This window comes from Aotus nancymaae, unplaced genomic scaffold, assembly GCF_030222135.1.
Source record: "Aotus nancymaae isolate 86718 unplaced genomic scaffold, 86718_ANA_hifiasm-v0.15.2.pri h1tg000012l, whole genome shotgun sequence".
In the NCBI taxonomy this organism is placed as follows: Eukaryota; Metazoa; Chordata; class Mammalia; order Primates; family Aotidae; genus Aotus; species Aotus nancymaae.
This window is the reverse complement of record NW_026988423.1, coordinates 28,143,352-28,157,952: the sequence shown is the minus strand read 5'-3', so window position 1 is coordinate 28,157,952 and position 14,601 is coordinate 28,143,352. Positions and strand designations below refer to the sequence as shown.

The 14,601-nt window shown below is 48.6% G+C and overlaps 1 protein-coding gene across 13 annotated transcripts in view; it reads right to left on the bottom strand.

Annotated features, from left to right (window-relative positions):
- The window catches only part of GRAMD1B (GRAM domain containing 1B), a 214,420-nt gene that overhangs the window by 14,859 nt on the left and 184,960 nt on the right, over positions 1 to 14,601 (bottom strand). For all 13 annotated transcript variants that reach the window (XM_064375508.1, XM_012470248.2, XM_064375516.1 and 10 more), the window contains 9 exons: positions 13,634 to 13,749; positions 11,728 to 11,884; positions 10,390 to 10,579; positions 8,412 to 8,555; positions 7,307 to 7,425; positions 6,882 to 7,024; positions 4,310 to 4,413; positions 3,520 to 3,723; positions 2,355 to 2,445 (listed from right to left, as the gene is read on the bottom strand). In XM_064375508.1, coding sequence (XP_064231578.1) covers positions 2,355 to 2,445; positions 3,520 to 3,723; positions 4,310 to 4,413; positions 6,882 to 7,024; positions 7,307 to 7,425; positions 8,412 to 8,555; positions 10,390 to 10,579; positions 11,728 to 11,884; positions 13,634 to 13,749 — 1,268 coding nt within the window. The remainder of the gene's footprint in view (positions 1 to 2,354; positions 2,446 to 3,519; positions 3,724 to 4,309; positions 4,414 to 6,881; positions 7,025 to 7,306; positions 7,426 to 8,411; positions 8,556 to 10,389; positions 10,580 to 11,727; positions 11,885 to 13,633; positions 13,750 to 14,601) is intronic.

Below are 14,601 nucleotides of genomic sequence, written 5' to 3'. Positions count from 1 at the left end.
TAGGCTTTTCAAAGTGTGTGCCTGTGCGAGTGGTACTGTGTTTCTCATCTGTGCTTCTGGTCCTGTGGAAGGTAGTCTTCCTTAAACTGACAGCACAAATTTTTGGGGCTACTCAGCTGTGTTCTCAGCCCTCTCTGAGTTGTCTGCAAGGCCTTTAAAAACTTTTCTGTTGAATTTCAATGACACGGGCTTTAATTTTATCAGCACACATTGGGTCATCTGAACACCCACCTCTTCAGCACAGCCTGCTCATGATCTTGGTGCCTGCATTTGGGTTTATGTTTGCTATCCTGTCTGTGCTAAGTGAAGGTCAGGGGATACCCCTGTGTGCTGGCTAAGTGAAGGCTGCATGGTAATCTAAACAGAGAAAGGAGGTGGCTGAGTCACACTGGAGCAGGCCTGTGGGGACAGGAGCCTGCCAAACACAGGGCAAGCTGTGCCGTGTCAGCCCATCCCACGTGCAGGCTGTCGGCAGACACTTGGCCTGGATCCTGTCGCATCGAATTAGAAAGTCTGATCATTCTAAACTTAACAAAACCCAAAAGTTAAACATGCTATACAATTTGCTTAGGGGTGCAGGCCTTCTCTACTTAAAGTCAAAATGCAGAAAGAGCTTTAAACACAGAACTAACCTGAGGTTACATTGCTCTAGCAACCAAAATCCAATACAAGAAAGAGATTCAACTTAACAGAACAATGGCATGAATCACATTAGATCGACATTGCAAAGTGTGACTTTTACTAGTTTTACAGTTGCTTTTGTTTTTAATTTTGTAATAATGTTTTCATCTTATGCTGTCATAAGAAGAATTTTGCATCTACTTTTATGTGACATATTAAAGTTGGTGAGAGAGTCCACTTTACGTTCCTCATGGCTTCCCATCCTTTAAGTGGTCCCCAGGGTCGTCCTGGACCTTGTCTTCTTTGTCACACTCTCTCTCTCTATGGATGGTTTCATTCATACCATGGCTTTAGTGCTATGGATAATTAAGCAGTGACTGTAGCCTACACTTGTCACCTGAGCTCCAGAACCACATCGGCACATATCTGTCACCTCTGCCTGGATAACCTATGGCACCTCAGACATACCTGGAACTGTTAATGTCTTCTCTGGAAATGCTTTGCTCAATTCCAGATTTCTGTAATGACATGACCATTTGCGGTCCCTTGAATCAGTAGTTCATCTTCCTTCCCTACATAGCCAGATAGGTGATGAGTCTTTGCCTTCCAGGATCTCCCAGCTCCAGGCCTTCAGCCTGACAGCTGCTCTCACCTAGATCTCACAGCTCACCCTGACTGACCTCTCTGCCTCCAGTCTTTGCTTCTTGAATCCATCTGACATTTTGTTGTCAGAGTGGTTTTTCTCTTTAGTACAAATCTGACCATGTCACTACTGGGCTTCCTTCAGAGTTTCCTGAGGGTGAGGCTGTGCACTGCCTCTGCCTGTCTGAGAATGCTTCAGTGAGGCCGGGGTCACAGAAGCAAGACTGAACTGGAGGCAAGCTGGTGCATGGTGAACAGCAGTGTGCACTGTGCCCGTGTCTGGCCAGCTGCAATGCTCCCATCCACCGATGCCCCACACTCTGGAAGCATACACCCATCCAAGGAAGGCATGGGACCATGCTGTGGGCTGAGCCAAGTGGAAGAGCTATCCTTAGATGTCCTAGCTGCTTCCTGCTCAAAATGGATAAAGTCCTGGGCAGGCGATGGCATGGCCCCATTCCTCAGATAGCTAACTGTGTTCTTTCATCTTACGTCTTCATTTCTTTTGTCTCTATTTTTCCCTAGGACAGCATCTTTCTATGCAAGTTACTGAGCCTGCTGTTTTATCATGTCATAGCAATTATTATAAATAGTCTACATTAAAATAAGCACCCACTTTTTCTGTATTGTAGGCATTGATTTTGTCTGGCTACCCTGCCAATGTGTGGGCTCCGTGAGTGCACAGTTCCAGTGCCTGGCACAGAGCAGACACCCAGAACATCTAATGAACGAACGGACTCCTAAAATGCCCTGTAGCATCTCTCTGTTAGCATTTAACCATCTGTGCAGGAATTTTGAACGTTCTATCTCTCTCACCCACTTGAAACTGAATCCCTGAAGGGTACGGATGCTGCATGAAGCATTTCCTTCTGAAAGCCTAGCATACAGTAAATGCCGAACAAAGCAGAGAAAAAGAAGCAAAGAGGTAAACAACAGGCAGAGCAACCAGTCCAGACAGAGAAGACTAGAGGACAAAGGAGAAAACAGGGAAAACAGTAAGGTGCTCAGATGCTTCAAGAGACGAGGGCTAAGGCACCAGGCTAGAAAGGGAAGGTGGCGAGGGCAGGGTAGGAGAACCTAGAGTCCCTTACACACAGCTGATAACCAGCAGCAGCTTGGACACGCTCTGCAGGTGGAAACCATTGGGAGTGTCCTCAGGGATATGCCGCGTCTGCGTGGAACCTGCGGGGAGAATAAAAAGACTGTCACCATGGTGACCCACAAGTCCAACAACTGCTGGCGGGACACTGGTCAAACAGCAAACTTCAGAGATTGATGGAAAAATGTCCAGGACACGGTGACAGCAACACTCTGATAGATACTGCCAGCTCTCCAAGAGGAGAAGGTCAAATCCTCAAGGACAAGGTCGTGGGTTGGGTCAGGTGATCACTGAACAAATGAGAAAATCAACAGGCCCATGTAACTAGGATATACATTCCCAAGACAAAGTGATCTTCAGCTGTGGGAGGGGATGTAGCACTGGGGCAGGACTAAAGACAGCTGGCTTCGGGCTCTGGCTCTGTTCCTAGTAAGCTACACGACAGTGGACAAGTCATGTAAGCTCTCTGAGAGTCAGTTTACTCAAATGCAATGTCAGTCAGAAATCTTAAATGCAAAACACATAACTCAGAAGTGCCAGGGGTGAAGTTAGGGGGGATGCAGAAAGCTGGCACTCTCCCCTCATTCTCCCCCTCTTCTTCTGCGTCCCTTCTCCCTATTCAGCTCAATTAGTCAGTCTCTAAGGCCCCTTAGAGCCCCAGGTTTCCATGATTCAGCAAAGACAAGGACGTGAATGGCGGGGTGGGAAGAGGAAGAAATATTAAGGGAGTCCATGGCCTGAGAGGCAAGCCTGGGTTGGCCCATGGGGGTGAAGTGAAGGGGGGCTGCCTTGGACTCCCTGATCTTTGTGTAATGAGGTAATCTCTGTGGTCTGAGCTCTGACATCTCCTTAGTGTATTTCCCAAGAACTTGGAAGCTTCATACTTGAGCCTATGCAGGTAAGCCATGAAACTAGGGCAACACAAAGGTATAAACACAAAGGCAGCTTTTGTTAATTAGAGCAAACATATGAGTTCAGCTGGGGCTGAGGAACTTAAAGAGCAAAGAGAAACAGAGCATTGGGAGCCTCAGCTGTAGTGACTTACATTCAAATGATATACAAATTATACCCAACGTGCAAAATGAGTGTGCCTGTGTGTGCCTTGGCATGGGCATGCAGCTCCAGCCCAAAGCCCACCCACCCCACCTGGCACACACCTGCCACGTGTTTGATCCTGTGGCCCACATCCTCATCCGTGGGCGTGGTGACGGGGCTCATCACCTCTTCTAGGTGGGGGACTCGCAGGTGGGCATGGGGACGCTTCCTCCTCCGCACCGTCGTAGTCTTGCTGGCCTTCTCTTTGGGAGATTGTCTGTGCATCTCAGCCAAATAAGTGCTCTCCGTTTTGGCCAGCTCACTCTCTATCAGAGACAAAAGGGCCACAGGAGAGGCCACTTCAGCCCTCCAGATGCGACTCTCTGCAGGAACCATTTTTGTATTCTGTATTCTGGGAAGTTGGTTGGGCAGGTTGATGACCCTCAGGGATGCCCACAAGCCTCAGGAGGGTCTTCTGGCACCCAGCCCCAGTCAAACCCCTCCTTTGGGGTTATTCAACATTGCAAGGAACCATATGTTCCCAGTAGCTACACCCTCATGTATACGATTTGGGGCATACACTTCTTAAACAGATGCATTCACAGGCATTTTACAGATACTTCTCATCACAGAGCCACCTATATCACTAGATCTGTGGTTCCTTTTGGCGTGAGGGGTGTTATAGATCCCTAAATGATCTCCTAAACATCCTAGACAGTCTTTAAAAATGCACATGTCCACATACATGCAGAATTTGGTGTCTACTCCTGGAGCAGGCTTGGGAATCTCAAGACACTACTTCCCTTTTCAGTCTCCACCCCATTCTCAATACCATCCTCCGGAATGGTGGGCAGCCGCTGTGCAGCTCACCGTCTCTGCAGCCCAGCCAGCAGCAAGGATTGTAGTGCTCACCTAAATGGCGGAAGTAGTCCTCCAGCCCACTCCAGAAGTTCTTCTCGATGAAGGTTTTCACTAACCCCCAGGGCTGTTTTCGATAGCGCAGCTCTGTGGAGACCCTGAGGGGCAAGCCAGAAACAAGATCAGTCACTTCCTGGGTGGACTTGCCTCTGCTGGGAAAAAGGAAATTCGGGCTTAAGGCCAAAGTTGCTTCACATTTGTACTAAATTTTACAAGTTAAAAGGGCCTTCTACATCCATCACATTTTCTGACCTCCATGACCACCCTCTGAGGTCAGTGGAACTGGTGGATCTATCACCATTTTACAGATGAGAAAACTGGGGTGTAGGATATTTAAGGAGGACAAAGCCTAACAGTTAGGGTTCTGACGCCAGAGCTCTTATGATGGCACACTGTTTCCCCTCAGGAGTCTCACATAACGTCCAGCAGCCTGCCTGCCAAGCAAAGGAAGGCTCTGCCTGAAGGTCAAGTCTTTTGAGAAACTGACACTGAAACAAAGTAAGATGCGCCATCCTTTCGTCAGGGTCCTTCTCTCCTTCTCCAGAGCCTTTTAAGTCTAAGTCAAGCTCTGGGGTTTTATTACTGTAACTTTTAAAATTATCAGTCACCCAGGGCAACATAGTGAGACCCCATCTCTATAAAAAAAAAAATAGCCAGGGGCATGCCTGTAGTCCCAGCTAATGCGAGGTTAAGGTTGAAGATGCAGTGAGCCATGATTGCACCACAGCACTCCAGCCTAGGCAAGAGAATGAGAGCCTGTCTCAGGAAAAAAAATAAATAAATAAGAGTATCATCTGCTGCCGGCCCTGGCTCCTGCCTCTCCGCTGCACCCCAGACTCATCGGCTCTTGCTCTTTTCCAAGCATTCTCTCTCTCTCGGTCACTGGTCGCACTTCTGCCCATACCTCTCGCAGTATCAGATCCTTCCTCTCCTATGCAATAGTCCTGCTCTTTGCCTCCCTCTTAGGTTCATCTGCATCTGTCAATAGATTCTACCAGCTAATCCATCCCACCTGTGACTAAGGCTGCCAGCCCAGCCTCATCCCCCTCCTCAGGGATGCCACCTCCACCCACGACCCGATGAGAGAAAGCCTGTACTTGGAGACACCTCGCTCCCCAACTCAACAACAGCTGACTGGATTGTGGATGGGCACCTTCCTGTAATGGTCTGTTCAAGGTCAACCAGCTACCTCTGCATGGCTGCAGAGAAAAGATGTGATTGGAAGATCTGAGGAACCTAGAATTAAGAAGCCTAGGCACTGTGGAGGAAAGGATAAGAACAAGAGGGAGAGAGAAGGAAGGGAAATAAAAGAAGGAGGAAGAGAAGGAAGGCTGAAAGAGGAGTACATGTTCAGGAGGAAGCACAGAACACCCACCCCCCAAAAGAAATTACCAAGAGAATAAAAAAGATGCGTTTTTCAAAATCTCCTTTTTAAAATCTCTTTTTTAAGAGACAGGGTCTTAGTCAATCTCCCAGGCTGGAGTACAGTTGTGCAAACATAGCTCATTGCAGCCTCAAACTCCTGGGCTTAAGCGATCCTCCCACCACAGACTCCCAAGTAGCTGGACTACGGTACATGCCACTACTCCTGGCTAACTTCTATTTTTTACAGACACAGGGTCTCACTACATTGCCGAGGCTGGTCTTGAACTCCTGGGCTGAAGCAAACCTCCTGCCTAAGCCTCCCAAAGTGCAGGAATACCGGCATGAAGCACAAAGATCCTTCTTGATGTGCACATCTTGATGCCCAAGAGATCTCTGTGCAACCTTTTACCAAACTTTTATTTGAACAACATCAGTGAATTTTTGGCTCCTTACAACCAACAGAACTTGGTCTAAGGTACCGGTAAACAGTCTGATGATTTTCAAATGGGTGTGTGTCTTGCCTTTTCAATTAGACTACAAGCTTCTTAAAATGTCAGGGTCTAAATTTCTTCCTTCCTTTGGAAGCACACCACAATGCCGAGAACTAATTATTCATTCCATCGCTGTTCTCTGGACTCTGATATGTGCAGGCCCAGCTGGGTGCTGGGAATAAAGTGTGAGTGGAATGGAATTCCTGCCCTTGTGGAGCTCACTGTCTAATGACAATGCATGCAGCATGGTGGACAGGGCACAGGTTTACGACACTAAGCTCTGGGCTTCAATGCCTACTAGAGACATGACTCTTGGCAAAGTTGCTTAACTTATATGAAACTCAGTTTTATCTGAAAAATGAAGATAAATTCACCTCCTTGAGTCATTCTAAAGACTCTGGTGAATGTAGATAGCCTATACTATACTGTATAAGCCATAAAGCACCTACACTATACTGTATAAGCCATTGACAACCAATAAATAGCAGTAGCTAGACAAGCTTTACTAACAAGATGCACAGAGTGGAGGAATAATTAACTCTTTCAAAAGAGGGTGGTGGGTGAGCCTCAGAAGGCTTCAGAGAGAAGGTAGAATAAAGAGAGTGAGCAGCCAAGCACACCCCGCCTCCTCCTTCCCCGCCAAGAGCACATGAACGTTCTCTAAGGTAGGGACCCCCATCTGACCGCACCGGGCCCTCTACACACCGCACCTGAGTCGGCTCTTGTTCCGAGCCACGCGGGTGAGGGTGTAGCGATTGATTGTGTAGAAGTAGTCGTGGTAGGGCACGTCGTGGGTGAGGACTTCAGCATCTATCACGTAACATTCACTCTCCTGGCTCGCCTTGTACATGGTCTGCGGGCAGGAAAGGTCCATTGGACAAACGTGAGGAAGAGCAAGATACTTGGAAAAGCACCTTCTCCAGCCTCCCCAAGCCCATCCCACCCCACGACTTCTGAAGAGAAGAACCAGAATCACTGGAATCAGCAGCATCTAAACGAGCAAGATGCCACCACCACTTTGGGGCAAAATGACACTTGTGCCCTGAAACTTCTTCCTGACATCTGCCCTTAATCCTTCAAGACAGAACACAGATTTTCCAGACCGCTCTTCTGTGCATCCGCCAGCTCTGCTCACCTGTGTCTCCCTGACAGTGGCAGTTTTGGGAGCCAGAGGGTTGGTAAGGGTGATGGTGTAAAGAATCACTCGGCTCTGGTTTCCGTTCTCCTCCTTTTTCCATGGATGGAAGATGATATCTAAGGGTAGAGGACAGCCCTAGAATGAGGGAGGGGAAGGCAGAGCCCCCTCCCCAATCCAAATTTCCCCTCCAAGTGTCCTTCTTGATTGTGCTTACTACTGCCTGGCCCCCAAAAGGAAGCCAATGGGAGCCTGAGGGCCTGGGGGGAGGGTGGGAAGAGGAGGAGTAGTTGAAGCAGAAAGAGGCTCATTGTAGCATTGTCAAAATTCTACACAAGGCTCCAGAATGCTGATTGTTCCTTGGGCTGGGACAGGAGGTCTTGGGGCCACCTACGGGGTGCTGGCAACACTGGTGTTACTGTGGCGAGGGTCCCTTGGGAACAAGTCCTCTCCTCTAAGCCATGACCTCCCCGTGCCCTGAGCATGCCCTCTCCTCTTGGCACACAGGTTGGCTGATGCCCAAATGCTTTGTCACAGCTGGATGCTTAGCGCTCCCTGCTATGGAAAGAGTGTGGAGGAAGGGGAGGAGGCAGAAGCACAGAGGGTCAGAGCATGAACCCCCAGATCCTAGATGTGAGGCCCGGTCTAGCTCTTCCTTAGCTGCATGAGGTAAGGCAAGCACTAACAATGTGAGTTCCAGCAGCCTCATCGATGCCTACACACAGGGTAGCTGTGAGGTCTGAATGAGATAACGTCATGTGAGTGGCACAGAGTGGGTGCCGCCAGCAAGTGAGAGCTGCTGTGATTTACTAGACAGTGAGACCTGTGAAGGCAGTGACAGGGCAGGCCTCAGGGGCCAGCATCAAGTGCCTGGTGTGCAGTGGGCAAAGGTGAAGCTGCAGTGCTGGTGAAAAGAGAGGGCAACAGGGCCTGAGGGAGCTCCAGCACTGCAGAAGGCTGGAGAGAGGGTGCCCGGGCCATCAGGTGACCGAGGGAAGGAGGGTGTGTGGGAAGAGGAATAAGGAAGGGAAGGAAGCAAATGTAGAGAGGGAAGAAGCGAGGACAGAGAGGGAGGGTTGGGGGGTTCAGCCCCAGCAAAACAGACCAGAGAAGCGCCGCTGCTCCATGAAGTCCCGCTGGAAGGGCGAGTTGGTGAAGAGGAGGTCGTAGAGCTTGTCCACGCTGAAGTTGAAGACTTCATTCACGTACTGCCGGCCACTCAGGTCCTCATAAAAGGCCTGGACCTCCCCTGCACAAGAGAGGACCAAGAAGTAGATGGTGACCACGGAGGGGCAGGGGGCCCCAGGGACATCCTCCAAGAGCACTTATGTCTCCGGCTAACATGGGCACAGCCACCAAGGGTATGGAGAGGCCATGGAGCAGGACAGCTGAGCTCACGGGCTCCATAGTTTACGACTCTGCTTTCAGTCTCTTTCATTTGCTAGGATGCACACCATTTCCTTTAGCTGACACTCTGCCCATTCATTCTTTGTTTGGGAATGTACGATTTGCTTTTACACTTTCAAACCTCCCTAATTCTGTCGATCTTAGACTAAAATTTATATAAATGACTACTTCCCAAAGTTGCCTAAACCCAAAGGATGGGGTTTTGAGAGTGTCCTCTGACAACAAATTGTAGTCGTAACCCACGGCATAGGTGTGTTCGAGGGAACATAAGTTAATCTGGAAGACTCAGTGTACAGAATTGCTCCTAAGGCTGGGGCTGGCCCAACAGACTGATCCCTAACTAAGCTTCCGTAACGCAGCCTGTTTCTACCATGATGCCCACATCTCCTACCCCTTTCAAACTTAGGATTACAGCTTCATCATATCGCAAAATAAGGTTCAAACCAGAATGAGCGGCACACAGAGCAAGGCGAGGGAGAACTCCAAAAGTGGAGCTTCCTTTAGTCTCAGGGATGCAGAGCCCTCCCGGCACATCAATGCGTCCATATACAGAATATTGCCAGCCAGAGAAGTTCACCTGTAATCTGAGTTTTCCAGCTGCTGTAGGAGAATGCACCTGAGGATACAGGTGAGCTGCTAAGGCCTCAGTGCTACCCCTAAGCCCTTGGCACCCCTCAGTCCCTAATTATTGCACCTGCATGGGTGAGTATGTGATCTCAGGAGGAGGCTGACATTTCTGGCACCCCCAAGACCCTGAGGAAACCAGAGAACTCTGAAGTACCCTGTAGGGTCAAGTCCTATGACTGCACAGATAGGTATTGTACCAGCACAGCACTGGGAGGATTCACCTTAGTTTATGTGAATGGCACCCTGGAATTAGGCAGTACCCAACCCATGCAGTCATTTGTGCTGGCCCTGGACTCTACATGGGGGTGGGTAAACCAACCAAAGGTTAGAAAACCACTGCAGGTGGCCCCTAGGAGAGGTGTCCACAGATCCACAAGTGAGCACTGTGTTCATATGCTCACTAGTCATAACAGACCACTTATTCAATGGAGAAAATCCACCAATCGATTTCGTGAATGCTGAGAATTTGGCTTCTCTCCGTGGAAGATAAGAAGCATCATGTTCCCAAGTGAGATGCTAGAAGCTAATCCTATGCGGGCATGAAGTTAGAAACTACCTGCTTACAAAAATTAGAGGAACAAGGGAGTCTCCAAACCCTGTTTGACTCAGCAACACCTTTTCTTCTAGCTGGGCCTAAACACCCCATGGCGGAGGTATTAACAAGTCTTGCAGCTATCTTGAGGACGTTTCTGTTAAAATCCAATTATTTCCAGGGAGCAGCTGACTGGCGCCTTCCTTGTGGCTTATAAACATTGCCTAGCCTTGCATGATTGTGAGGGTTGGGGCCACAAGGCAAGCCAATGTCAACAGGGGGTACATTTAGTGACAAGACTAAATGATAGAACAAAGCATTATCTATGAAAGGCTCCTACAGCAAATAACTGAAAACAGGGATGTATACTAATAACACAGGTATCTTTTGTTGTGGAAGCTCTGCTCCCATCTTTCCACCAGGAAGTTAGAGAGTAACTCCAGTCCCCACATAGAGATCTCCTTTTAGCCTTCAAAATAGAGAAAGGGCCACTCCAGGCCTGTTTTCAAATGCCCACCTTCATCGTGTGTGTCAGAAGAGTCACTGAGCTCAGTGGGGATGTCCTCATTGTCATTGAAGTCCAGTGAAGGTGAGTTCACGGGAGCAATCATTTCAATCTTCTCCCCTATGATGTTGTCGATGGCAAGCTCCTTCTCCAGGGATCCATCTCCCTCCAGTGCTTCCTCCTCCAGGGGCAGCCCATCAAACTGGAGCCAAGACAGAGGAGTCACCCACCAGGGAAACCTGGTCTGAATATACTCTCCAAAGGGAGATTAGGGATCTGGCCTTGGCAGTTCTCATACTCCCTGCTCAGTTGCTGGAGAGTGAAGCCAGAGTCAGGCTCTGAAGCCCTTCCCCAGAGCTGCCAGAGAGGGTAGGCAAACACAGTAGAAGGACTGCCACACTTCTCACACTCGCCATTCCAACAGCACAAGCTCCCCAAGTGCACAGGGCTGGTCCCCCACAGGGCCAGGTCCTTTCCTGGAGCCACACCTGAATCACCCTGCCTGTACAAGGTCAGCCTGCCTCCAGGTAGCACCTGTTTATCCTAAGAAGCTCCAAAGGCTTCGTAAGCATTTTTTTTTAACTTATTCTTTTGTTAGCCCTGAAAGGGAATCAATACAACTCTTTACATTTTAAAGATGACCTCAGAGACAGAAAGTAAAGACCAGGCATCCAATGAATAATGTTTTCATTCTAAGGGCAGGTGGTCTGACCCAAAAGCTACTGAAATACAAGGTTCCCTTTTGAGGGAGTCCTTTCCTGAAGAACCCCACCTGTTCTTCTGTTTGCAAGCACACACCCTGACACACTTTTCTCATCAAGGTTCTATCTCCTCTATAACAGAGTCCCAGAGGACAGAGTTTCCTATACATATTTTTACAGCTTCCACTAAGTCTACCACAGTGGGAAAATAAGACGTAACATGTATATTCAATAAATATCAACCAAATGAGTGGATAAACAATTTTTCTATAGTTCTATATTCATGCATGACTTTGACTTCAGATCAAGGCAGTGAAAAAGGACCTGGAATTGTTCTCTGCCAGAGGGGCTGATCAGCAGCAGCCCAGCAAAAGCAAAGCCCACACAGTGGACTTGAAATGGTTTTCATCCGCTCAGAAGTCAAACCCAATCTTGTACCCCAGGCACCTAGCCCCAGCTCTGGACCTGGGCTACACCACTAGAATATGGATGGCCCATCTGCTCCGGAATGCCTCCTTGAAGAAACTGACCACAGCATAACCAATCTCCTCTCTATCTGCCCTCCAGGTGGGGTTCCCAGTGCACTAAGCTAGGAAACGCTGGCTGGCCACAGGACTGGGGGTAGAAGCCAAGGGCTGGCTGCCCATACCGAGACAGGGGCCTCACTGCTCCCTGTGGATGTCAGTGTGCTGTTGGTGATGGATTTCTTGGGCAGCTGTGGACTGGCATCTGGCTTGGTTTCTATGCTGCTCTTGGATGAGCTGTCATTCACTTCATTCTCTTCCACAGGGATCTCTTCACAGTATCTGAGAGGAGACACCAGTGAGTCCACGTTAACCTCAGTGGTTCAAGATGGCAGACTATTTAAGACTTTCAGACCTTTCTATCCATCCAAATCTATGGGATTTCCTGTTTCTTTGCTTTGTATATAATCTTCCTCTAACCAAAAATCCCCCTCTTACCCCATCACTCTCTCCTTCACATCCCGCCCCACCCCCTCCCTGCTCCCCATGTAAAATTTGACTGCAAACACACCTTTTCTAGGCAGCCTCCTTAGATATATCCCTAGTTAAATTGAAGTATTATTTGTCTTAAGCTATTTTTTTCCCACGGGTGGCCATCCCATTTTGAGCCTCTGAATCAAATATCTGAGTTCTGAGCATGCATTTCATTTCCCAAACAGTGACTAAGACAGGACTCTGGACACAAGCATTCCTTCAGTGGCATTGCCCAACCTCTGGATGATAACTGAAAACTTCTGTGCATTATATACACCTAAAAAGAAAAATTCCTTGAGATGAAGGTGGGTGCCCTTCTAGGAATACTTCAGGGATGCCACTGTAGTCTCCTCTAAGGGAGCAATCATCACCCTATCACCATCATCATCATCTGACCTGTACTTAACAAATCCAGATGCTTGACAACTCTCTGGAAATCATCATGTGCATTTTAGAGATAACCAAATAGGTGTTCACAGAGGTTAAGCGACACTATTTGGACTGAGCCCAGACCTAAGCGCTATACACATTCAGTGCTCTTTTCTTGCTTTTTCCCCCTATGCCTCTTGCACCACCACCAAGCCTGCAGCTTCCCTTCCACCCTCAAGCATGCTTTGTGCTGGTCAACTGGCACATCTTCCCATTCTTCCTTAACCTATCAACAGAGTGTGACACAGTGACAATCCCTTCTGCTTAACTTCCTTCCCCTGGCTGCCAGGATACGAAACCTTCCTAGGGCCCTCCTACCTCACTGCACTTGCTTTCAACATCTCTTCAGCTCCTTCTTCCCCTCACTGAGTGCTCCCAAGCAGTCCTTGAACTTTTTATGTTCACCCAGTCACTTGAAATTTCAGCGAATCTCATAACTATCCACTAGTAATTCCTGCATTTCTGGCACCAGACCTGGATTCCCTGTGAACTCCACACTCCAATCCGAAATGCCCACTTGACATCTCCATTGGCTAACAGGCATCTCAATCTCAATTGCCTAAAACCACCCTCCAGATCTTCCCCCTGAAACCTGCTCTGCCTACAGTCCTGTCCCTCTCCATTTAGAACAATGTCATCTTTCTAGACAGTAAAACCAAAAATATCTGAAAGTCACCTTTGATTCCTTTCTGTTCCATCAACATGTCCTTCAATAGCTGTTCAGGAACTAAACACTTATTGCCATTTCTCCTCCAAACCAACACCATCCCTCATATCTAATTATCTAAATTACTCAACAGCCTCTTAACGGGTCTCCCTGCCTCTGCCCTGGTTCCCCTTTCAATGTATTTTCAGTGCAGGGGCCAGAGTGATCCTACTGAAGTGTTAAATCAGACCTTAGCAATTATCTATGCAAAACTTTCCCATCCCACTCTCAGTAAAAGCCAACCATAAAGTTGGCCAGGCCCTTAGCTATGCCCCCTCGAGTTCCCTGACCTCACCTCTGACCACTTTCCCTCGTTCATTCCACGGCTGCACAGGCATGCGTGCTGTTCCCTCTGCCTGGGAGGTTCTTCCTGCAGGCACCTGCTTGACTGCCTCCAGGCAGCCACCCTGGGCCTCACTCACCCCATTGTGTTGAAGTCATCATCAGGGGGCACGTAGTCCTCGTCATCACTGGTCAGGCCCAACTCGTTCCCATAGCACTGGTGAACAAAGTGCCAGAGCTCCTTGGGACACAGAGGCTTCAGGGGAGAAAAGAAACAACTGAGTATTCCTCCCTCAGGTACCCCAGCTCTTCACAGAGGCAGTGAGATGGGCTGGCTCCCCCGGAGAAGAAGAGAAACTCCTCTCTCCTTAGCTGAAACAAGAGGCACACAACCACCCCCATCTGCCTTGGAGGTCTCAGCAGGATGCCAGTCCTCTGCCTAAAAATGTGGACTTTAACAAAGCCAGGAACTGGCCTTTCCATGCCTCAACAGAGGTTTGTAGAACGTGACCAACTGGCCCCCAGAGGATGGTAACTGTCTCACCTTTTGCTCTTATGGATAAGGTCCAGCACTGAGTAGCATAAACCCATGTAACTCTGGGGCCATGGCGATCCCAGAGCTTCTGATTAGTACCCTGAAGGAATGCCCAGGGGTCCCCTGACCCAGTACCCCACCACACTGCACAGAAATCTCCTCCTGTATTAACTGTGGCCTTACAGACCCTACTGGATCACTTCCAAGAATAAAGTGTGACTTCAAAGATGGCCCATTCCATAGCTGGACAGTTTTTATTGGTAGAGAGTCTTACGTTCCCACAGTTTTAGGATCCTTACAGGTCATCTCACCAACCTTGTGACTACCCAAATATTTCCTTCTTTGTTCTGAGGTGGAATGTTTGCCTGAAGTTCTATGCATTAGTTCCAGTCTTTTCCTATTTCACTGGGTGCCTATGTGTCCTCCCAAAAAACACTGCCCTAAGAAAACTTTGTTCTCATTGGATTCAAAGTCTCCAGAGAGAGGCAAAGCGATGTCAAATAACTAAGATCAGAGGCAGAGACCATGAATGAGTCTCAGACTTGGAGGAAGGTGAGAAGGTGGCAGGGATAA